General features: G+C 44.6%; 2 protein-coding genes across 5 annotated transcripts in view; both read left to right on the forward strand.

Annotated features, from left to right (window-relative positions):
• Positions 1-15,042, forward strand: part of ACSL6 (acyl-CoA synthetase long chain family member 6) — a 54,149-nt gene extending 39,107 nt beyond the window's left edge. For 2 of the 4 annotated variants that reach the window (XM_054079662.1, XM_054079664.1), the window contains exons 11-21: positions 539-616; positions 2,807-2,941; positions 4,219-4,353; positions 5,623-5,718; positions 6,548-6,620; positions 7,508-7,596; positions 8,145-8,261; positions 8,506-8,649; positions 8,768-8,869; positions 9,474-9,545; positions 11,598-15,042. In XM_054079662.1, coding sequence (XP_053935637.1) covers positions 539-616; positions 2,807-2,941; positions 4,219-4,353; positions 5,623-5,718; positions 6,548-6,620; positions 7,508-7,596; positions 8,145-8,261; positions 8,506-8,649; positions 8,768-8,869; positions 9,474-9,545; positions 11,598-11,738 — 1,182 coding nt within the window. In that variant the 3' untranslated portion in view covers positions 11,739-15,042. Of the gene's footprint in view, positions 1-538; positions 752-2,806; positions 2,942-4,218; positions 4,354-5,622; positions 5,719-6,547; positions 6,621-7,507; positions 7,597-8,144; positions 8,262-8,505; positions 8,650-8,767; positions 8,870-9,473; positions 9,546-11,597 lie in introns of all 4 variants that reach the window. The other 2 variants (XM_054079660.1, XM_054079663.1) reach the window with 2 other exon arrangements.
• A 2,964-nt stretch (positions 15,043-18,006) lies between these two features.
• On the forward strand, positions 18,007-24,898 carry LOC128853624 (uncharacterized). Its single transcript, XM_054079731.1, has 12 exons — positions 18,007-18,088; positions 18,807-18,891; positions 19,114-19,192; positions 20,180-20,240; positions 20,861-20,998; positions 21,433-21,549; positions 21,787-21,826; positions 22,283-22,344; positions 22,616-22,710; positions 23,032-23,205; positions 23,551-23,631; positions 24,719-24,898. Exons 1-12 carry the CDS (start codon positions 18,007-18,009, stop codon positions 24,896-24,898), a joined length of 1,194 nt encoding a protein of 397 aa, XP_053935706.1.
• Positions 24,899-25,143: the final 245 nt, after the last annotated feature.

Here is a 25,143-nt window from a genome sequence, read left to right on the forward strand (position 1 = left end):
GATTCAAATCAATGATTAACCTAAGGAAAAGAAAAAAATCTATGGCTTTGACCTAGTAACACTGGGAATCTCTGGGCTTTGTGCAGTATGGAAAAAAGCCACACCTGCAGAGCGCCGCTGATCTGCAGGAGGCTCCTGCGGGTTTGCCCCAAGATCCTGGTGGTCTGCCCACGGCCAAGTGTGCAAACCGCAGTCTTAGCATCTCATGGTAGAAAGCAATGAATCAAAATTGGGTTCTTTGTCGGGGTGAGCCTCTGTTTGCAGCGTGAGCTGTGTGGGTACGGTGTGCCTTCTGCCCTGGAGAGACCTCTCCGTTGCCCTCTGTGTACATCTCCGTGCTCTTTACTCCTCCTGCTAACCGAGCTTCATTGACGCTGTGGCTTAACGCTTCACTTTGTACGCTGCTCCCTTCCTCTCTTGATAATCTCTACCCTTTTTCTCCTCTGGTGCCATTTTTCTTTTTATTGTTTTATGACTTTCTTGTTGTCTTCCTGTCAGTGTTTCTTTCCTTTCTGTCTCCCATGCCCTTCACCTGCAGAAAGTGATCTTTCCGAGACAGGACGATGTGCTCATCTCCTTCCTGCCTCTGGCTCACATGTTTGAAAGAGTTATACAGGTAAGAAACCTGCCTGAACTGACGAGGCCTCGTGGGGCTCCTTGTGTTTTCTTCCAGAGTCAGTGGTCTCCTACTTGTGAGGATGTACACATTTCCTATTTGCCTTTAGCACACATGTTTGAGAGAATGGTACAGGTAAGGTCCTGGGGGCAGTGGAAATCATCTTTTTCCACGCCACAAAAAATAAAATGAATAAAATACTAAATAACCAGCGATATCTTGTAGCACTAAAAATGCTTGTACTCCAGAAGTGCCACACAGCCTTGAGTCCAGAGCGATTCCAGCTTGGATGGGGCTTGGAGCACCCTGATCCGGTGGGAGGTGTCCCTGCCCATGGCAGGCGGTGGAACTGGATGGGCTTTGAGGTTTCTTCCAACCCAAACCATTCTGTGATTCTATGAAATAATATGTTCTGCTCCGTTATGAAACTTGCAAATTGGAAGCTTAAAGTCCATGAAAGATTTGGACAGTTACAGCCCAGCCTTTCTTCGCTTGTGAGGCGGGTTGGTCAGTCCCCCACCGCCGTTCAGGCACGCTGCTTTGCTGGCAAACAAGAAGATAATTTTAAAAAGTCACTCAACAGGGGAAACAAAATTAGAAACATTTGCAATAACCTCATTTCACAGATGCTGCCGTATTGAAAGGGGCAGGCCTCCTTTGGGATGCTCGGGTTTATCCTCCCTGCTGAAATAAAGCTCTGATACAAATTCAGAAGGCCTAAAAAAATCATTTTCAAAAGCATTCTGAACAGCAAACACTGTGTCAGCTCCCCAGCCAGCGTTAGTAGTTCCTGGAACTTGCACAGAGAACTACACAGAGACATTCTTTAAAGCTGAACTTTTCTAGTAGTTATTTATAATTCCCAATGAGCACTCTGGTTATATTTTCATTTTTTTAATTCATGTACAGTGCAAACCATAAACTTGGCAGTGTGGTGTTTGTTAAACCAACATCACATGCATAAAATTCCTGTGGTTTCAGCTGATGGAGAGACAATCTCTGTCTGGCAGAGCTGCCAGAGCTCTCTGGTTAGTAGTACAGTTTTTTAGGAGTAGCACAGAAAGATTTAGATATCTCTTAAGGAGTTTTTCGTGCCCCAAGGGGAGCTGACAGTCGCAGCCTGCGCCTTGGGGAGCGCAGGAGAGCGAGGGCGCTGCTCCGGGCTCAGGAAGGCTGGGCTCAGCTCCCGGCGTCACGGGCGCTTTGCTGAGAACTCCTGCTTGTGCTCTAAAAGCAGGACAGCAATGCTGTCCCCAGACACTCTCCAGGAGCACAAGTGATGAAACACTAGTTTTATCCCTCCTCCCTGGAGGGGTTCCAGGCCAGGTTGGATGGGGCTTGGAGCCCCCGATCCAGCGGGAGGTGTCCCTGCCCATGGCAGCGGTGGGACTGGATAGGCTTTGAGGTCCCTTCCAGCCCAAACCAGTCCATGATTTTATGAGTTTTACCAAGGCAGTGACTACTCCTCTGTGGGGTTACTGACCACCAGAGCTGCCACTCCAGCTGCCAGTGGGTTCCTTGCAGGCAGCCTGTCCTGCCCAGACCCACGCATCCAGCTCCATTCTGATCTGATCAAACTGGCCTCTTTTCTTTCCAAGTACAAAACTTCTGGATACGTAGTTTCCGTACAAACAAAGGACCTTTTACGAAACGGGCTTCTATTTCTGGGCTACAGGATCAGGCTCTCTATTGCTAACGTAGTCTATACTGTTATATTTAAACAAAACTAAAGTATTAACATCTAAAAATCAGCTGCTGCTCAGTATGTTTTACAATGTTTCTTAATATGCGTTTCTTTTTCAACAATAGATCGTTGTGCTGTGAGATGGTAGGTCTGGGCTTTAAAGGAGAAGTTCAGATCCAGAACGTGACCATAACTCAGACTTCTCCATCCCTGTATGTGGGGGATGAAGGGAAATCCCTTCTAAAAGATTTGATTCCTTATTCTTTATGAAACAGTGGCAAATGTGGTGGATGCTGAATTACCAGTACTGAAAAGTGCCCAGAACTACCTGTATATTTCTATTCACTGCAAAATTTTTGGTTACATTTCTACCTATCTCTAAAGCCCCATTTTTGCCTTACTGAGAGTAGAATATCAGGAAGGACACTTCCGCACTTGGGAGGGATGCTCTGCCACGGGAATTCAAAGCAAAGAGGTTACATGTGTTTCTTTTTTCTTCCCCTCAGTCTGTCGTGTATTGCCATGGAGGGAGAATCGGATTCTTTCAAGGAGATATTCGTCTCTTATCTGACGATATGAAAGCATTGCGTCCAACTATCTTCCCTGTTGTGCCACGGCTGTTAAACAGGATGTATGATAAAGTGAGTTTTATTTTGTTCTTTTTGTGATAAAAAAGTCACTTTAGTGTTTATCCCTTTAGTGTTTGTCCCTTTAGTGTTTATCTAAAAGAATTCCCTTAGTCATGGTGATTTCCTGAGCAGGTCATACTGTTTCTGCCTTACTGCAAACACATCCTTACCCCGGGTACCTGATACTGCTCCTCCAAGAAGTGGTGGCTGCCCCATCCCTGGAGGGATTCCAGGCCAGGTTGGATGGGGCTTGGAGCTCCTGATCCAGTGGGAGGTGTCCCTGCCCATGGCAGGGGTGGAACTGGATGGACTTTGAGGTTCCTTCCAACCCAAACCATTCCAGGATTTCATGATTCTCTTGATTTACACAGATTGCAGACGTGGCTGTTGATGTTCCTATGAAATCCCTCTGCATTAACCTCCTTACCCCGTTGTCACTGAGGTTACTAGTGATATTTCCAGCGACAATGGATTTTCTCCTGAACACCAGTCAAACTTGGTGTTTATGGACTTTTTATGCCCTTCAACCACTTTGGAAACTTGAATCACTCTGGTGGCAATGACAGCTTAAAGTCAGGAACTGGAAAAAGGCTGTGAGGACTTGGGCAGTGTAAATGTGAAGTTGTTTTTTTGGATCTGGAAATCTTTAAAACTAAGAGATGGTCTTGGAAAAAGGTGTGTCTGTCATTCTGTTAAATCTGTTTGACAGGCTGGGAGTATTCACTCTTTAGAAGACTTATCCTCTAAAGATGAGCTTAAGCACAAGCTACTGACTTAACTTTCCCCAAGGTCGGCAGTGTTGGATCAGGTGTTCTGGTGCCTCTTTAGTGGGATGGGCACTGGGAGTTTCTCATTTGTGGAGATGTAGTTCATGCTGATGTCTGATTCACTTAGGCAAACGCAGCCCCCACCTGATCAGCCAGTGCTGATACCTGCTTTAGCTGCCAAGCAATCACATTGCTCACTCCTAGTTTTCTCGGTTTGTGTGATTTCACTGAATCCTATCATAGAAATCATATAGCAATAGCAGTCATATAAATCTGGTCAAAGCCTACCCATCATCCTCTCTCCTTTTCCCCCCAAAGGAACAGCATGTACAATAGGGAATGGAGCGAAACAAAGCGCTCCTTTTCTCCAATAAAACCATAGCGTAGCCTCATTTCCCCACTGCTGATGTAACCATACCCTACCTGGCACCGGCAGAACTGCGTAGCTGTAATTGTAAGAACAGCTGTTGATGTTTTCTCTCTCTCGGGTGCCGCGCTGCCTGCCACCCCGCCCGCCCGCAGATCTTCAGCCAGGCAGACACGTCCCTCAAGCGCTGGATTCTGGAATTTGCTGCTAAACGGAAAAAAGCAGAAGTTCGAAACGGGATCATTAGAAATGACAGCTTGTGGGATAAACTTTTCTTTAATAAAATACAGGTAAGGAATTTAAGAAGTGGGTGTGAAGTCAAAGAACATTATTTCTTCTACCAGTGACTGGTTTTCCTTAAAGTCAGTGTAGTCCACGTGCCTGTAGTACACCCACTGTGGGCTCTGCCACACTCACACCCAGTAACAGGCCGGGGAAGGATTGCAGCAAACCCATTCCTGGCTTCTCCTACTGGGGCTGAGACTCAGGAAGGTGGGCATGAAGAGAGGAGCACGATCCAAGAGATGTTGGTCCAGAGTTTTCTTCAATGCTCTATAGACACAACTGGATTTAGGGTCAGGTTGCAGTTGGCCATATTCAAAACTCTTTTTTTCCCTAGGGAAAGAAGAATTAGGGTGTAGAGAAAAATGAACTAATAAATCACGATTTAACAACAAGGGAAAGAAATCAGAATGCCCTGCTATGTGTCACACATCACCTCAGAAAAGGTTAAATTGGCTTTAAGACTGGTTGTCCAGGTGCCGTACTACTCCAGGAGGCTCCGATTACTTCATGTTTTTAATTGGATATCTTATCTGGAGACATGCCACTTTATTTTTAACTAACAAAATTGACGGTACTTTTCATCTGTGGATTAGTTGTCCTCAGTGTGCAAAGCCAGCAGAGTTCACGCGATGCTGGTGGGAGCGCAGACAGGAGGAAGCCTGGCTGCATCTTGATTCAGGGTCTGGCGAGACTGGCAGCCTCAGTCAGGAGGTGTTTTCTTTTGTGCTGGGTTTTCTTTTTGCTTTTGGAACAAGAAAAGGGAAATGAAGTCCGGGGCAAAAGAAGTAAAATGCAACGCAGGGATTGATGTTATGCCCTCCACAAACATTCCAAGGTCACCTGCTTTAAAAAAAAGGACAGCAGTATTTTAGGCGGCTTGGGAGCCAATTCGTTAAAAATTATGAGGTGCAAACGAGCAAAGGAAAGTGGAGAGGGAAGAGTCTGTTTTTCACCCCCCAGTTCCTCAATGCCAGATGTGTTTCCTTCACGGCAAGGCTGCCCAGGACTTTTGTCCCTGTATGTCAAATGGTTCTAATGGAGGGAATGTTGTTTCTTGGACATTATGGCTATATATGAGGAACACAGTTACTACTTTTAAGATTTTTAGATGGCTTTTTATCCCTAAGGAAAGATTCAGTGCCTGTGCATATTTCCATAGCATGGCTGCATCGCTTCTAGGGAGAGCAGAACTGGGACCACTCTGTGTAAGCAATACTCACAGGTGCTGTAGTAATTTGTGCTGCTTTCTTTCCTTTTCTCGTGCTATCGAACAGGCGAGTCTGGGTGGGTGTGTTCGCATGATCGTAACAGGCGCTGCCCCCGCGTCTCCGACTGTCCTGGGCTTCCTCCGTGCGGCACTTGGATGTCAGGTGGGCTCATGTGGTTGTTTGGAGGTGTTAATTTGCTGCTGGCTATGAAATGCACTGCATTTAAGAAAGGAGGTGGCTTAGGACCTCAGAAGTGCGTTTAGGACAGCTTTACCAGGCTTGGTCCAACGTTAGCTGCAGGGCTTGGGGCAGACGCAGCTCCCTGGTGTTCCCAGAGCTCTGCTCCTGCGGCCGTAGGGCTGGAGCCGTGGCCTGGGAAGGCATCAGCATGCAAGCACTGCTTTTGCTGTGGGCAGCTGCCAAGAAAAAGCCTGGATTCATCTCACCCATCTCGCAGCACTTAATTGCACTAAATGCACAATTAAATATGGTTGTGCATGTGTTAGGAACCTCATTATGTGAGATTTATTCCATATATAAATGGAGAAAGATAATCAGATGGCAGTTTAACCCACTTAAGGTGTCCACTGCGTTATTTCTCCTTGACTAGGAAGCCCAGGGCAACTAATAAGAACCTAAAATGATGTGAAAAGAATTTAAAAGCTGTATTTTCAAAATGTGCCACAAAAATACCTTTATTCCCTCGCTAATAAGTTGTTCTAGTAGAGTAACACACTTGTTGACTCAAAAGCTAATCACCGAACTTGTCTTCTCACTGTTTTCAGCTCTACAGAGCCATGGTAATTCACCATCCCGTAGGGGAAATTCCTTGTCCCGTGAGAGCCAGGGAAGTGTCCCTGTGTGGGACACCGTGCGTCACAGCCGGCAGGATTAGCTCACAGGGCTGCGCGACGCAGGGCAATTCGTGGAGTTTCATTCTGTAACAGTGAAATCACCTCTCCTGTGTTAACAGTACCTCTTTCTTTGTCAGGTATACGAAGGTTATGGCCAAACAGAATGCACAGCTGGGTGCACCTTTACGACCCCAGGTGACTGGACATCAGGTAACGATTTTCTTCCACCACTTCCAGAAAGCAAAGAAATGCACGTTTCTTTAGGAAATTCTGGACTGGAACATCCCAAGGGGTTGTGCAACATTCACCACTGTGTGAATAATCTTCAACAAATGCAATGTTCTTGCAAGTATCACCAGTCCAGAATAAATACACGAGGATCAGATGTTGGCTCTGTTTGCTGGGAAGATTTGGAATTGTCCCTTGAGCTGTGATTTGCGATGCTCTCATCTCTGCACCCCTGTGCCCTGGCCAGCAGTGGGCAAAGCGCCGCTCGCACACGCCAGAGCTGCATCCTCATCCTCGATGCGCTTCCATCTGGCTCCTTTGCAAAAGGAGACCTCAGCCCACCAGAGCTGCAGCATACGAAGTGCTGTGACACAGAGTTTGACTCCTCGCTTTCCGGTCCATTTTTCCTAGTGGCTGTTTCAGGGAAAATCAGACTGTTTTGCACACCGCAGCGCTCGAGCAGTGCTCGTTGGCTGCAGCAGGCATTGCCCTCGTTCCATCTTCAGAGAAACTTGGGGGGGAAATGTGTTCAGCGTAATGTCGCTGCAGCTGGTGTTCCCAGGTGGTCGAACCAGCGAGAGGCCAGTGCTTTGTGTGCGTTTAGAATGAGTTAAGCTTAAAAAAGGGTGTAGTCTCTTACGAGCAAGGAAGACAGGGTCTGTATTTTGACGTTTGAAAATCAGCTTTATATATATCTAATAGGAGGTTTGGGTGTTTAGTCTTAATAGTTCAAAACCTTAAATGAGGAAGTATGTCCAGCTTCTGCAAGAACAACCAGGGTATCTACAACTGTGCAAGAAACTAATAATAAAATGCTAATTATTGTTTATAGGACAGATGACAAGTGACACCATAACTTTGATTTCCAGGTCATGTAGGAGCCCCCTTGCCCTGTAACTTAATCAGATTGAAGGATGTGGAAGAGCTGAATTATTTTGCTTCCAAAGGAGAAGGAGAGGTAGCAAATCACATTTTTATACCAAATTTTCTCTAGTTAACACTGTATTAGGTAGTTATAGAAGCTTTTTACCTTTGTAAGGTGCACAGGTGCTGATGTGTTATACATAACAGTTGGGAAAAGCAATTAATTCAGCAACAGATCAGCAAAGCATTAATTAAAAAGGGGCTGGGGCAGTACTGCCAGCCAATGCAATGCCTGATTACTTACAGCTAAAACTGAATTAATTAGTTAAGCCGAGAAGAGCTGAATTGCTGTAATTTCTACATTGCTGATATTTCTGAATTGCACAGAAATTTAACTTAGTGAAATAACTTTTAACTGCAATCTGAATGCAAACCAACTCCAAACAAATCAGATTTGCATTCCCTACTTCAAACTATCATTAGTTTGAAAAAAAATCTATGGGTAATTTTATAACACAATGTATTTTAGTTTCATTAACTCAGCGTTTAAAATATTTAAATTTTAGTGAATTACTATTTAGATTGTTAGTATTTGCAGCAGAATAAGGAGATAATTTATCAACAACTCTGACTATTTTGCAGATATGTGTGAAAGGACCAAATGTTTTCAAAGGTTATCTGAAGGATGAGGAGAAGACAATGGAAGCGCTGGACCAGGAGGGCTGGCTTCACACTGGAGACATTGGGAAATGGTTACCTGTGCGTACTGGTCAGATGCTTGATTCCTATATCAACTTGTATTTTCCCATGTAAATTTTCAAGCACTGAACTTAAATTTTCCAAGCAGATCTATCTTTACAAAGGCTTGAGTTTATATCTTGCAGAATAAGTTCAATATGACCATTTTCTGGCCATTTAAAGAGCTCTGTTCGAATCTGATTGCTTACTGAGTTTCTGTGCTTAAGTACCTTCTCTGGGAATTCTCATTTCTTTCTCCTAACAGAATGGGACGCTTAAAATTATTGATCGGAAAAAGCATATATTTAAACTTGCTCAGGGAGAGTATATTGCACCAGAGAAGATAGAGAATATCTATATCCGCAGCGACCCTGTCGCCCAGATCTACGTCCATGGAGACAGCCTACAGGTAAATACTAAGTGATAAACTTGTGGCAAATTCACCCGGCTGATGCATTCACTGCAGCGGAGGGGACTTCAAGGGTTGTTCAGCTTTGCCTGCAACTGCTCTTGTTCTTTCCCTACAGGCCTTTTTGGTGGGGATTGTGGTGCCCGATTCCGAAGTTATGCCAGGCTGGGCCAAGAAAAGAGGGTTTGATGGATCATATGTAGAACTCTGTAAAAACAAGGTTTGTCTTTCTGTCCCTCTGCAGTACAGATGTTTTTTCACAGTAGCACAGCCTCGTTAGAACGAGTGTCTATTATTAATGATCTCAGTGACAAGAATTTGTATTTCCTCACTGAAAATTAAGCAGGGTTGATCTGGATATGTGCTGACTGATTGTGCAGACCTCTGCATGGGGAAACAAGGGTCTGACTTGCAGAGAATAGCAGCAAGGCAGGAGGAGAGGTTGTATTTGTTTAGGTGCCTCAGACAAAGACCCAATCATATAGTCACGCGTGTTCTCTAATCCCTGGTAACTGAGTTGGATCACATCAGTGAGCCTTGAGGCCACCAACGCTGTCTGTGGGAAATAATTCAGCATCCAATTCAGCCTAGGAAATGGCTGAAGGATTGAAATTTAAGCATCTGTGTCACACATACTGCGGAAAGAGTTAACATCACTGCACTTAAATTTAATGTCTGTGTATTGCTTTAAAAGATATTTGCTAATTATGTGTTAACTATCAATAAGGACTTTACTCAGAAACATGTTTTCTCGTTGGACAATGACGCTCATTGCATGTAAGGCTGACTCAGATTTCATGAGGAATTCATGTGTTTTGACCCAGGAACTGCAGCAAGCGATAATGGAAGACATGGTACGGCTGGGTAAGGAGAGTGGGCTTCACTCCTTTGAGCAGGTAAAATGGAACAATTAATACATTATTCACGTGGTCACACAGGCAGTTTGTCCATTTGCGTAGAATGAGGGTCTGTCAGCATTTGTGATGTTCCTGTAGATCCTTGTTGCAGCTGCACACAGTGTTTTCTGAGAGAGATTTATTGCTGGCATGTTGTATTTGTTCCTTTGAAAAATATCTGTGCTATGGTTCTGTCTTCCGCTCAGTCTTGAAAGTTGAAACAAATTTAGTGGAAGTTTTGAGTGCAGATGTAAAAATCGAATGCAGGAACATGGATAATCCAGTCTGAGAGCCAGGGTCAGGATAAATATCTGTAGGACTCTGGTTCTTCTGCCACTGAAAGCATTGTTAAGAAATTGGGTCACTAATTACCATTCTTACAAGCAACCAGGGGAATACTGCTGGCTTGTTTATTTTCAGCAATTGCACTAATTTTTTTCTGGTCCTTGTATAAATATTTCTGGAACAGAGCTATAAACACTTTAGAAGGAGAGATCTGAAATCAACCGTGGGTTACATAGCATTAAAAACACAGTAAACAAAAAAATCCACCACATTTTAAAATGTCTAAATACTTAATTCTGTTAGAATAATCATCATCATCACCACATATAATTAGCAAAGGCCTTTGTGCTTTTGTTTAGGCTGTTTCTGGGTGGTAATTCCTATGAGCATGTCACCATATCTGAGTGCAGCAGAAGCACCATTAAACATGAACTTGTTATTCTTTGTTTCTCAGCTACATATGCAAATAAATCGATATTAAAAAGCAATTAATTTGAAAATTAAATTAAATGTAAAGCACAGTTTGCGATGCACATAATAAACATTTATCATTACAAAACTAAAGGGCTTCAAAATTAACACCTCTGTTGCAATACGTAATCTTAAAACCAAACTTTGAGCCAGCAATTCCAGCTAATGCTCCTGTGGATGAGACCCTCTTTATATGAACGAGCCAGTCTTTAATCATCCTCATCCTTGTCTGCAGCACCAGGGGCCTGAGCTTGGACCTCTGGCTTGGAAGTGACGATTCTGGCTTCTGTAGCCAACAGCTCCCAGGGTGCAGGCTCTGAAAGCCAGGGCAGACGGCAAGGGAAGCCTTCATGGCACGAACGCTGATTTTGTGAAGGACATGCTGGGGAAAGGAACAGGACCACAGCACTTACAGGGCAAAAGTGAATCACGTATTTAACAGGAATTAAAAAATTGATTCTTGGTCTATGCTCCTTCAGCTTGCAGTCTTAACAAAACGCAAACCAGTGGTTTGGGGAATCATGAAAGCAGCAGATGGCTGGGGAATTTTGTCTTAAACCGGTGGACTATGCCCAGGCACGCAGCGGTTTCAGCTTTCTCCCCCACCAACACTCCCACAAACGCACTGGCAGGGAATGCTCGCTCCCATCTGCGCTGCCAGGCTCCCCGCGGTGCTCAGACAGCGCCACTAACAAGGGCAGCCTTGTAAAATTCTGTGAGCTGGGGCTGGATGGTTTAGTATCATTTTAATTAGCTGGTAGAACACCATCAGTTGTTTTGCTTTAACGAGGATCATCGTATACCTGCAAAGCTTAACGGAAATGTTGCAAGACCAAATTAGTGCTGCTGACTTTCTTTTGCAGTGGGGTTGAGCTGATGTTTCCTACCCTGCCCGCCCTCCCTCTCTGCCTCTCTCTTCTATTCTTTCCACCCTGTGGAACTGTGCAGTTACTGTATCACATATGGAGATGCTGTCCCTCGTGCTGCCTCGCTGTGCTTTGGCCTTGATCTCCCACGGAAAGAGGTTTATGTGCTCATTCTGTTGGAGCGCTCCCTTCTGTGCTGGCTGGCTGCCGGCTCAGCGCAGGCCCGGGAGAACAGGCAGGAGAGCCGGGGGCAGTGATGGGGGTGGAGGGACTGTGTGTCACCTTGGAAAGCTTGGGCAGGTGAGGAAAACCCTGGGGACCTGGCAAAAAAACAGCCAGAGGTAACGCAGCAAGGCTGGCAGAAGACGTTATGCTTATTGAGTGTGATGCCTGTAGGTTTTGCTATAAATATATCCCTCTTTTCTTACAGGTCAAAGCCATTTACATTCACTCTGATATGTTCTCAGTACAAAATGGTTTGTTGACACCAACGTTAAAGGCTAAGAGACCAGAACTGAGAGATTACTTCAAAAAACAAATAGAAGAGCTATATTCAAGCATCTCCATCTGAAACCATGGGAAGAATCTTGTGAACAATGGACTTTGTAGCAATATTAGAATAATACTCAAAAGTACAGAGCAAGAACGACACAGCTGAAATGGATAAGCATCTGAATCTTATATTTGAGCCTTGCATTGTTCTAGGATTTCACCACTAACCATAATTTTCCTTCTTTTTCCATTAGGCGTGATACAGTTTATTTTTTACTTTATGTACACAGTACAGTACTACTAAGAATTATGCTAAATTTCCACAAAATATACAGAAATTTCAGTCTATGACCAAGTAAATTACAGAAACTTATGTTATTAATGACTACAAACATTTCTAATTAAAATAGGGATGATTTCAGGTATATCTGTTGATATTTGATTGTATGTAACCTAATACAGTAGACACTAAAATTGTGGATAACTCAATAATGTGGTCTACCTCAAACAATCAGCGATTGATGTTGAAAGTCTGTTTTCCCTGATCTGGAACTTTGAGATGGATATTTGTTTCTATATTAAGCGATAGTTTTTATATTTTCCAGGACATAAATTGCATTGGTTTCATTTAATTATTAATGACCTCACTAACAACCAGAACATAAATAGAAATGCATCTCCCACTATGTGTCTATTTAATAGACCTGTTAGTATATTACATCTAATGGATTAATATGACCTTGGAATTAAAAGAACAGGTTAGGAAATAGGCTAGAATTTCTGTTTCATCTGAGCTCAGTACATGGCATGCAGATTTTGCGTTAGGGCCTCCTCCAGCACAGTTGCGCTCGTGGACATCGGAACTGCTCAAACAGAGAAGGTTGCAAAAGCATGGCTGGGTCTGTGGCAGCTTTCCGAGGGAGCTCCCGTTAACCCGGACGCTCCCGATTCCTAACCAATGACTTTACACGTTGCTAATACTGTGTAGTTCAGCTGGACTAATTCCCTTTCCGAAACAGTGCTTGAGAGATGGAGCACAAGGTGCAAGCTGCGATCCTGAACGGGGCTCAGCAAAACGAATTGGTTTGGGAGAAAAGCCGTCCTGAGGTGCAGCAAGGGAGGACATCCCATGCCCCACGGGGGGAGGAAGAAGTGCTGCTCTGAAAGACCCACGGCGATGGGTGGAAGGCTGTGTTCACCAGCACTGTTGTAACATGTCGTGGTGCAGTAAAACATTGGATGTGGCTGCAGACAGGCCTGCTAAGAAAGCATCTCTTATGTTCCTACGCCTGGAAGCCTCAGTTCCTGCTGTCGTCACTACCAGGTGTCTCTCTGGAATAAACAGCCAGTGGTCTGGATGGAACCTGGGATTTCCCAGCTGGTTGTAGCCATTAGAAAGTGGTTGGTAAGTCCCGTGTGGAACAGGGACCGACTCTACAGTTCTCTCCTCATAGAAAACAATGCAAAAACTGTAACGTCAAGTGGCTTGAATCCGTGGACTGTCAGTGGCTTCCTTCTGCTAAACAGGGTCCTAAATATATGTGTGTATTTTAATAGCTGCTCTTTGTTGCACCAGTGCATACTAGCATGGAGCTGTGCCTGCTAGATCTTCTTTGCTAGGACAGTGAAAGCACACATACTTTCTCTCTTCAACTGGAATCTACTGTAGGCTTTTGAAGCTAAGAGTTTAAATTTTTAATCTAAACAATCTCTTATTTTCCCTCTGAAATTCCATTGCATGCTTCAAAATGAAATAAATGGAATTAATGAGTTAGTGTTACACAAAGACTGATTTATTGTAGTAAGTTCAGAACAAAATGATACAAAGGAAACCGTATCAGCTAACATAATCACTCATAAAAATTACGTAGCGATTGGATTTGTCAAATGTGGGAGGAGTTGTTGAATCAGTTTTTGCGCCTGATTCGTCATTTAATTCCAGTGCAATGACTCATATCAGTTCAAAGCAAATACGAAATACTGCTGCTGTGATCTGATGGTATTGTACATTCATTTTTCACCAGTGTAAACAGCAACAGCATCCCTGGGGGACTTGCGTCTGCTACATCTGCAGAGGATAGGAATTACTGTCTAAAATCTGGCTCTTTAGGTCAAATCAGAAAGGATTTTCGTCTCTGCAGAGTCTAGTTCATCTCCTTTTGTATCAGCCAGAAGACTACACACGCAGCCTTCAAAGTGATGAAGAATTAGATTCCCTACAATTTCCTGTCTGTTTTGATGTGACATACTTACGAAATAATAATAAAAAAAAAAAACAGTCATCTAGATAAGTACAGAAAAGCTATTTTCCACTGACCTTTTTCTATCACATGGATTTAATTTACTTATCTGCTGTGATGATTTCAGTTCACCAGACTTCTCTACACAACTAAACTCTGACTTCGTATAAGTATAGAAGATCCCAGCATGAGTTTATTTATGGCTTAGATGGCTGTCCTTTCTACATGTAGAATGCTGAATAATCTATCCATACTCTTCTTTTGGTATTTGATTCAAAATGTCTGGTGCCCTAGAGCCAAAGATATGGACACCAAAAGAATAAGAAAGAAAACACAGACTTGGCCACATGAGGGTGATGCAGAATTTAGGAGAGATTGTGTTGTCACACCAAAAGTGTGAACACTTTTCAGAACATGTGAAAAGCTGGATAAATAAACTCAAGCTCTCTTTAATACATTCTTGTGTAATTGGATTTTCCTCTGCAGGTCACTCTCTCTTGCCACAAGCAGAATGATGTAAGAGATTAAAACTCAGAAATAACACGTGTAACGCATGCACCAGGCACAAACCCGCTTCTCTTCAGATTCCAGGATTCTTTATTTTGCATTGAGCGTTTTTAATCTGAAATACTTGTGATCACCAGGGCTGTCCAATAACCAGGTGTGTTTTTCCTCAAGATAACTAAATACAAAATTAAGTTTTTAGTATCTGTCTTATTGAAAGAGTTGAGACCCAGGTACCATGGTGTCAGTGCAACGCGAGTCACCCTTCACTGCAAACAGCCCTGTTCTTGGTGGCTCCAGGATGGCTGGTTTTAATGAGTCGCTATCCTCTAGGGGTTCACTCTGCAATTAATGGACAAACAGATCCCTGAAATGAGAACAGCCGCCTTCTGCCATTGCCAGGGGATCGGTGGGTGGTCGGGGCACAACGGGGCTGTCACTCGTTGTCACAAATGCACCCTCACCCAGAGCAGCCGAGAGGGACAACGCCGTCGTGTGCCCTCTCCCCAAAGAGCTGTGTGGCCATCAGCGGGCTGCGGGCGGTGGGGTGTCCCTGGACATCTTACACACAGCGGGGCATTCCTGGTGCTATGCTGTGAAGCCCCTGGCAGGCTCTCCAGTGCACGTGTATAAAAAACAGAATAAACATTTTCGAGAAAGAGAATAGTGCTCAGTGATGCATTTTGTATGTTCTCTCTCTGTATTGCACAGATAAAAGGCCATTCTGCCACAGGAACAGTCAAACATGCATGAGTGTGAGCAGAAACCACACCTGACAGTCTTAACCTCACGCTGGCAGGAAACAGATAGCGTTATTCTGTCCTGGAAGTGCATTTGCAGGTTAAAATGGTTGCTGCACATCAGCTGAGAGAGAGCTGGGGGATTGTGCATTGATAAAAGTCCTGTTTTGCAATCTGTCATCACATTTGGGAATTCTCTATCAGCATCAGTAAAGTCCAGGGTCATTTTTGCTATTAACATGACATTCTTGCATAATCTGACTTAATCTTCTGGAATGAAACAAATTAACTATAGATTGTTTTTATTTTCCATGTGTTAAAAGCACAAATTGGTGATCTGTATGTAAATAAACTGCTACAAGGTGAATGTAAACGAGGAAAGAACAGGCTATTTTTGCATGGTAACCGATGACTTAAAGGCCTCGATGCCTTACAGAAAAGTTGGGAAAGCATTTTATTTAGAAGCAGTTCTCTCTGCATATTTTTTGTATCTTTTGCTTTCTTTGGGTTTGTGGGGAGAGAAAAATAAAGAGATCCGAATTAGGTCTTTGTTTCTTCTTGTAATGAACATTCTTCAGTACTTTGCACGTTCGGTGTCTCTACACCATCCTCCTGCTAACAGACGAAGCTGATTGTGCTTCTCAGAGGAGAAATCTGGATGCCTGTAGTCTAGGAGGGAAAAAGTGTTAGATCCCTGGAATTGTTCCAAAATAAAATGTTTCCTGAGGCATCCAGAGCCCCTTTAAGCCCTCCACTTCATTTCAGCTTTTTGTTTGCTATTTTAGCAAAGCGGAAGCAGCAAACAGTTGAGGCATTTTTCTAAGTATTGCCTATTCTATTTTCAACTGAAAGCGAAGGGGTTAAAACAGAACACATCCATTTGTGTTAAAAAAAAAAATCTTAACTGATTAAAAAATATTTGGTTTTGGTATCTTAGCATGTACATCAAGAAGTCATCGATGGAAACTTTTTGTAAAGAATTAAACTCTCACATTTCTCAAAACTGCTCCTAGGATTTTCTTCTGGACTGACATACAATGAAAGTTTTTTTATAGACTCTGTTGTTACTCCAGCACTCTGTCCTCACCGTCGGTATGAAGTCGTTCTGAAATGCGTGCCTATACTAAATGTCTTGTAAAAAAATATATGCGCAAACTAAAGTAACGACCAAAGGAATCTTGGAACCTGAGATTGGTTTTAGCAATCTGCTATGGAAAAGTGGTTGTGAAGTTCTCTGAAGGTGCAGCAGTCTTTCTTTCTGTAATGGTTTCATTTTTTATTTAAATCAATAATAATATAACCAAATGTATGTGCTTGTTTAATATGAATTTACGACTGGGAATGCATAGTATTTTTTCAGACTATGTGTCTAAAACAATAAAGTTTAAACCGTTCAGTCTCTTGGCTGGTTTTTGCATGCATTTGCATCTCTCTATTCCCTTGGAAATCCAGAGATCCTGAAGGATTCTTTCAGTTTTCCATGTTAATGAAGCAGTGAGATTCCTCTGCTCTGCAAACTGAAGCTGACCAGGAGGTCTGATCAGTAAAAGGAACACAATTTCTATAGTGAGATGCATTATAAACCCCAATCTACCCGTGCATTCATTAGATTAAAGCAGTGAAAGGGCGCGGCAGCATCCAGACCCCCTGTAAATGCCAGCAGCAGGGACACAGGAGCCGGACCAGGCAGGATGGTTCCTGGGTAACGACACACTTGAATTTTGACTCATAAGCCAGTGGTGGACAGCTTCTCCAGCTGCCTATAGTGGTGGCTTCCCTTCCCTCGGCTGTGCTACCCGCACCACCCAGCTGGGTGTCACCTGCAAACTTGCTGAGGTGCTCTGGATCCCACTGTCTGTGTCAGCGATGAAGGTGTTAAACAGCACTGGTCCCAGTACGGACCCTGAGGGACACCACTCGTCACCCATCTCCATCTGGACATTGAGCTGTTGACCATGACCCTCTGGATGTGACCATCCAAACAATTCCTCATCCGCCAAGCAGCTAACCCTTCAAATCCATCTCTCTCCCATTTAGAGAGAACGATCTTGGGGAGGATTGTATCAAAGGCTTTACAGAGTCCAGAGAGACATCTGTAGTGTGGAACTCAGGCCAGATGTGTACTTGGTGCTGGGTCCTGCACTTGGGTCGCAACAACCCTGAGCAGCTCTGGGCTTGGGGCAGAGTGGCTGGAAAGCTGCCAGGCAGAAAAGGACCTGTGGGTGCTGGCTGACAGCGGCTGAACATGAGGCAGCAGTGGCCCAGGGGGCCGAGAGCCACCAGCACCCCGGTAGGGATCAGCCGCGGTGTGGGCGGCAGGAGCAGAGATGGGATCGTCCCCCTGGATTCAGTGCTTGGGATCACACCTCGGATCCCGGGCTCAGCTTTGGCCCCTGAGCTCCAAGAAGGACCTCGAGGGGCTGAAGTGTGTCTGGAGAAGAGAACGGAGCTGGGAGGGGTGTGGAGAACAGGGGTTCCAGGAGCGGCTGAGGGCCCTGCGGCTGTTTCGCCTGGAGGAGGCTGAGGGGAGACCTCATCGCGCTCTGCAGCTCCTGAGAGGAGGGGGTGGGCGTGCTGGGCTCTGCTCCCCGGGGACAGGCGATGGCACCGGAGGGAATGGCCTCAAGCTGCGCCAGGGCAGGTGTGGGTTGGATATCGGGAACAAGTTCTTTATTGCCAGGCGGGATGAAGCCCCGGCCGAGGCCGCGCAGGGCACACGCGGGGCCCCCGTCCCTGAGGGGACCAAAGATCACTTCACACGCGCCTCCCGCGCGGCGCCACGTGCCCCTCCGGCCCGGGCCGCGCACGCGCGGAGCAGCGCCGCTCCTCCTTAAGGGCGGGCGGGGGGCGCGCGCGGGGCGCGATGGCGCCGGGGCGCGGCCGGGGCGGGGCGAGGCCCCTCACCCCGCGGCACCGCGCGGGCCCGCGCCGCCGCCTGCGCTTCGGTTAGGGCCCTGCGGACCGCTCCTACCCCGGACCGCTCCTTTTTCCTCGTCACCCCTCTTCTCCATCCTTCTCCTTGTCGTCGTCCTCCTCCTCCTCGCCTCTTTTCCCTCCCTTTTCCTCCTCCGCATCTTTTCCCCCTTCTTTTTCCTCCAGCCTCGCCCTCTTTTCCCTCTTCTTTTTCCTCTATCCTCACCTCTTTTCCCTCTTCTTTTTCCTCTATCCTCACCTCTTTTCCCTCTTTTTCCTCTATCCTCACCTCTTTTTCCTCTTCATTTTTCCTCTAACCTCACCGCTTTTCCTCTTCTTTTTCCCCCAACCTCACCCCTTTTCCTTCTTTTTTTTTCTTCCTCCTCCTCATGCCTTTTCCCTCTTTTTTTTTCCCTCCTGTTTTCCCTCCTTCTTGCTCCTTCTTCCTCCTTTCCCTCCCCCTGCTCCTCTGGGCAGGGGCTGGAGCTGGTGGGAGCGGGCACTGGGTGGTGGGTGAGGTGGAGGGAATGGCTCAGACTGGGCCAGGACGGGGTCAGGCTGGTTCTTGGGAAGAATCCCTCTCGGAATGGGCTGAGGGGCACTGGGAGCGGCTGCCAGGGCGGTGGGGGAGCCCCCATCCCTGTGGGATTCACATCTGTGAGGATGCGGTGCTGAGGGACCGGGCTCGGTGTGGGGCTGGGGTCTAATATTAAAAGTGAAATTACTGAACTAAGTACTTTTTTTCCCTAGGCCCACAGGGCAAGTCCAGTGGGAAAACCCTACCCAAAATTGAAGAAGGTGTTGTTGCTAAAGTGGGCCCTTCATCCCCTGAAAGGTCTGTTAGAACTCTCAAATACACTCTCACTAACCGTAGCAAAATCATTTCTGTTGCTCTGCCTGCTGAGAGGTCTCTTGGAGCTCTGCAGCCTGAGTTCTCAGTAGGCTGATGTCTGTCAGACTTTGTTGGCGCTTCGTGCCCCATTTTGTAGCTTTTGTCACCTCCCTCTAGAGCAGGGCAGCTCTGTGTACTGAGCTCAGCTCTGTTCTTCAGCTGCAGCTGCCAAGGGAAGGTTCCAGAAGCGGCAGACTTGGAAAAAAAGGAAGAGAAAATAGAAGAAAGCACCAAACCACAGCAGGTGAGAATGCTGCCTTGCTCTTTATCTACTAGTAATTATGGGGCATAAGTCAAAGAAATGTGACATGTGAAATTCTCTCTTTAATTCAGTAGAATTTCCTGTGATTTGTGTGCACACACGTTTTTCAGGCTGAACTTGGTCCTGTGTTGTGGTGAATTCTTCCCATGTCCTTGGCCAGAATAAAAGTTATTGGAGCTATTGGTAGCATGGGAAAACACCAGTACTAATTAACCTTAACGAGGGAAGGCTGGAGCAGTTCTGTTGTGTGGAAGATGGCTATTAGAGTGTGATTCCAGAGGAGCCCTCACTTCTAGGACAAACCCAGACCTTTGGCAAATCTGTGTTCTTCCTCGTGGTGGCACAGCTGAACAAAGTGTTCTGAGACAGCTGAGCTGAAGTGTTACTGTCCAGTTAATGCTGCAGGGGCAAGAACATAGCTCACAGGCGGTGTTTGGGCTGAAATCTGTTACTGCCAAGAGTTGTTGTTATGTTGGTGTAAAACTAGTTTTCTTTAAAACTCATCTAGAGTCTACCCATTATTTACATTTCCTCAAAATGTTTCATTTCCCAGAATATACCAGGTATGCAATAGGGTTGTTTGGATTTGTAGAAGTAGCCTGGGGTCCTGACAGGGAGCAGCGGGAATCAAAAATAAATCAAAAGGCAGGGAAATTCATTGCTCCACTGTTGTCTCAGGCAGAACTTCAGCTGGGTAAGCACCTTCACTGGGAGTCTTCTCCAGCAAAGGCTGTAGGATCAAACGATTGGAAGTTCCTTATGAATATGAGAGCTATATGTCAGATTGCAGACTAGTTAGTGGTGCCTGAAAAATCCCTGCTCCGAATGACACTGTGAATTGCAAGGTTTAGCAGCAAAGTACTGGACAATAAGCATGTGAGCATCTGCTAATGTAGAAATACATTTAATTGCGCTTCTTTATCTGCACCCAGCTTTCTCAGGATGTTTGTATCTGTCATTTAACTTTAGGAATCCCTAATAAACTTCTTTGAAATCCAAGACAGATTACAAGATACTGAAGCGACTTCAAGTGAGTACAATGGCAATGCTTTATGTTATTGATTGTTTTTTTGTGCCTAAACTAAATGGAAAATTAATAATAACATTTTAATTGTATTTCTTTAAAAGTACTGGTGTGCTGTTCTTGTACTGGTTCTGGCTGTGTGATGTTAGAAAGTGAAGGGTTTGAGCCCACTGGCTGGACTTCTGCCTCTCACTCCAGCAGCTGGCTGGATTCTGGTGAATCAGTTGTAGACAGCACAGATGGGACAGGAGACCTACAGGAGAATCTTGAGCCCAGGCTGTTAAAAAACATGCGGTCTTAGTTTTATCATTGACAGAACTAGTTGTTGACATGAATTTTTCCCTTTACTCAAAGCTGCGTTTTTAAAAGCTTAATGCCTTAGAACTTCGTCCTTCTGAAAACAAAGTTGTCTGAGCAGAACCATATCAGGAGGCTGAATTCTTCATGTGGTTCTAGTGAGCCTTGGGCAGGGAAAATCTCGTCTGCTGGCTTTTATAGCAGTGTAAACTAGGCTTTGTGATACTCTTGGTTTGTTTGTTTCTTTGGCTGTATGGTACAAGGTGCTGACCTGACAAATGAAATGGTGCTTTTTGTTTGGTAGCCACCATTTTTGTCTCTTCCTCTAGGTTCTGATGTGACTCTTCCCACGGGTGTTTCAACTTATGTTCTGCAGTGTTTAGATTCAATCATAGATCATAGCACGGATGTCACTGACAGCCTGAGCAGTTGCCCGTCCCCTGAAACATTCAGAGATGATGTTGAAGGTGATACTTCTGGTTTGGTTTTTTTTTATTTTTGCTTGATGTAGAAAATTGGGGGAGGGGGCATGATTTTCCACAGCAGAAAGGCCAGTGGACTCTCTTGGTGTGACTCACCAGGTCAGAGCTTTGCTATAAGCCCACCTGTGTTTAACAAGGGACCTGTATATCTGGTCCCTAGTCCAGTGTGGATCAGGTCCTGGTGGAATTTGCATCAGACTATAAAATAAACGTTGTCACTGATGTCCCGAGCTGTTTCTTGGGAATGACCCACAAATCTGCGTTGAGTCAAATTCCTCCTAGGCTCTTCTGCAGCCGTTTGAGCCAAGGCAATGCTTTCACTGTGCTTGTCTTGCTCGTGTGCTGGCTTTTAGTTTGATTACAAATGTAATAGCTTGATGAATATCAGTCTAACCAGCTCGCATTTGTCTCTCCCAAAGTAAGCGATGTTTGCGCTGAGAACTCTGGCAAGTACAAGAACTCTACTTTCTTAGACCCCAGCAAAGCAGTGAGCATAGATAGGATGCCGCAGGTCTTGAATGTTTCAGCAATACCAGGTAATTCTCTGCAATCCTTAAGAATAGACACATACACAAATTTCACCCTAGTGCACAGAACCTGTGTAAATAATGAAATGATCATTTCATTTAAGGCATGTCTGTGTAATGGGGAACAGCTTCCTATTAGTGGTCTGGGTTTGCTTCTAATATTTTGCTTTATAATCTAGCCTGCACTAAAATGTTATCTAGGCTGCTCTGCTTTAGCTTCTGAAGTTTAGCTTTTCTGTGTTTCAGAAACTGTGCTGGAGGATTTTCAAGTCCGATACCCTGGGAGGTAATCAGCCAAGAAGACTCTGATGTACCTAAATGCTCAGGTTTTTCTCTTTTGGATGATGTTTGAAAGAAAGGCCTGTATGAATGAGGCTCTGATCTCTCAAACACTCCTGAGCTTCAGTTACTGGTGTCCTTGCTGACTTTGAAATGGATGAACCTAATCTCTCCCTGCATTATCCTTAGCATGGTCTATCCCGGTATGCTTTGGTGCCAAGTGCTTTGCTGCATGTCTTCTGTAGATTTTAAACTGCCAAATCTTCAGAATAAGCAGTGTGACTTGATAAGCTATCAAATAACTGTAAAGTGTTGAAGGAACTCAGTAACAATCTTTTTTTAAAATAAGCTTTACCCCTTTTCACTCAGTCTGTATTTTCCTATGATTTCCTTAGATGCTGCTTTTTTTGAATATTAACATTCATTCAGAACAGTTGTTCACTATTTTCCCCTCCTTTCCTAGAAAGAGAGCATCAAAATCCAGTTACAGCTCTTCACAATTAAGTGCTCCACCTACTCTGGCAGGTAAAATATGAGCTAGAACAGCTGTACCTGCTGTGAGATGACAGCGTTTTCTAGCCAAACTTAAATGATGGTCAAATATCAGAACCAGGCTTCTCCTTGTTCCTTCAAGGAAAAGGAGAGGAGTAAAACAGACCTTTTGGTGGGGAGAGGGAGGAAGTGTGTTTACATGGATGGCTTTCGGATGGTCCCTCTTTGAAAGCCATCCTATAAGACATAGTTGGAGAGTAGCTGTGGCTGTTGTCTCAATTAATCTGTTGGAAATTTATCACAGGAATAAAAGTGCATAAAATTACAACTGCAAGAGAGAGAAGTCCAGACCTAAAAGCTGGTATGCGCTGTCCTTCACCATTAGGACCAAAGAGAAAGGTGAAAGATCCTTAATAAATCAGCCAGGGTGTAACATAGGTGGCTCAGCTCTTCCTTGTATGGGTGGCAGACCCTACTGGGAGGGGCAGCATTTCCTGTGAAAGGGGTGCCTGCAGACAGTGAAGGTGTAGCTCGCTTCTGCCTCTGGATAGCAGAAAAAGCCATGGGTATCCCCTAAGGTCACTGTTTTCCAGACTGATGGTGTTGGTTGGGCTGAATCAGTTGCGTAGGGCTCAAGCATGGCAGCGGGACTCTCTGTTGGTGCTTACCAGACTGTAGAAATTCACTTGATAACAAAAGTGTAACTGTTTCCCCATATAGCCTGACAATCAAACTGCTAAGCCTGAGGGATCGAAGCGTAAGAAAAAAGTAAAGCATTTAGAAGAAGGTCAATCATCGTTCAGTCCGGTTCCTGGTGCCCCAGGAAGCTCCTTGGTTGAATCAGCGGGAATGGCAGCAGAAATGCCGTCATTCAGACAGAGAGGTGCTCTGGAAGTGAGTGTTCCTGTTGTGCCTCACTGATCGTGAAGTGAGAGTTTTGAATTGTGACAAGAGTTACAAGTGAATATGAGAAGTAGTAGAAAGTGCTTTGTCCCCTAGTTGTGAAGAGGACTCAAAATGTGTGTTCTGCGTGGCAGTAAACTGATTTTTTGTCTTAATTTTGGAGAGTGAAAGACCAAAAAAAAGTGTGAATGACAGGTATTCAGTTCTTAAACCCTGAGAAATATCAGTAATTGTAAATGGAGTTATTATAAATAGTATTGCATACTAGGGGAATGCTGCAAGACTAATGATAAACAGCAAAGAATTTGAAGATGGTACTGAATTCTGTGTGTTTAGCAGGTGAGTCCCACCAAGCCAGTCGAGGAGGAAAATAAAGCCCTAAAAGCTCCTGGTTCTACTCGGCTTTCAAAACTGGAAGTGAGTGTCTATCCTGATACTCTTTTTTTTTTTTAAAGATTAAACCAAACAAATTGTACTTCATGATGCAGTTCAGTTTTGGCTGTACCTACACTGCTGTGCAAACTGCACAGCAAACCACATGTTAAATTCAATCAGCCAGACAGTTGAGGAGAGACAACAAAACACCCAGGTATCCGCTATGTGTTTTTACAGCCTTTTCTAATGTAAAGCAAGCACCTGGTTGCCTCTCTTGCATTACCGCTTCCATACAAACTTAATGCTTAAATGCTAGTTTGAATTCTTTGTCAGTAAAGGTGATGCAGTGCTGCTGCTGCTCTCTGCAGGAATAGAAGTGATGTGTGTCCCTTCCCTGCCAGACCTCCCAACCAAATCAGCAGACAGTAAAATTTCTTTAGAAAAAGGGAAAATGTTAAACTGCTTAATTTTGCACCAGATTACTCAGCAGGAAAGCGTACCGGAGTTGATGGGTACTGGATTAACGAGGAGGGGAGCATCAGGGTCTCGTTGGAGTCAAAAGACAGGAATCAGTGATGTCCTAAATAGTATTTTTGAAGCAGTAGAACATCTTTTGCACATGTCAACAAGTGGCGACCAATTCAGTTGTTGGCCATTAGTTAATTGGGCACTTACTGCTCTATGTTTTATATTTTGAGGGAGTTGTAGCTTAGCTTGTCACCAGAGTGCAAAGCCTCACCTGGGGGAGACCTGCTCCTGAATAGCTCAGGGTCATGTGTAAACTGAGAAGAATTTCCTGCATCTCTGAGCTCAGAAAAGGAAATTATTCCTCAAAGTCCAGAAGAAAAGAATATTTTGAAGATTCTAGTTGTATTGCACACTTTAAATACAGTTTAAATGTGCTGGTGTTTAAGCCTTACAGTATCACAAACAGCTGAAGAGAAGGGTTGACCTTTAAAGCTTTCTGTCATCCTTTCTGATAGCACGTTATGTGTACACAAATAATGTTAAATGTTTTCTAATGACATCCCTTGAAATCTGCATGCCATCTCTGATTTCCCTAGAAGAAAGCTAGGAGATTATTTCTCCTGTGGAAATAGTGTTAATGAAATGTTGTTAATCTTTCCAGCCGCTGTGTAGCAGATTTCCCATCTGCTCCATTGTTAGAACTTCCCCAAAATGGAAATCTTCTGTGATTCAAATTCCAGTGAGGAGCAAAGCACCCTGCCTTCCCAAGGGATTGCCTGAAGGTAATGGAATACAGAACAGCTTCACTGTGCGCACAGGAACTGGCTGTTTGAGTGTTTAGAGGGGTTTAAGTCTGAATAGTAGGAAACATCATAAGGCTAAAGAGTAAAAGACGCTGAAACCCTCAGATTTCCGAGGTAAGTGTTCTCATGTGACAGCTCTTCACTAACAAACCACCCTGATGATTTCTCCTCCGAGGATCTTTAGCGCAGGAATGAGTACACTCTGGGCATTTCACAGGGCAGAGCATCAGGCCAGGAGGTGCTGCTGACAAACTGGGAATGTCTGCACCTCCTCAAGTTACCC

This window comes from Cuculus canorus, chromosome 14 (genome assembly GCF_017976375.1).
Source record: "Cuculus canorus isolate bCucCan1 chromosome 14, bCucCan1.pri, whole genome shotgun sequence".
NCBI classification, from domain to species: domain Eukaryota; kingdom Metazoa; phylum Chordata; class Aves; order Cuculiformes; family Cuculidae; genus Cuculus; species Cuculus canorus.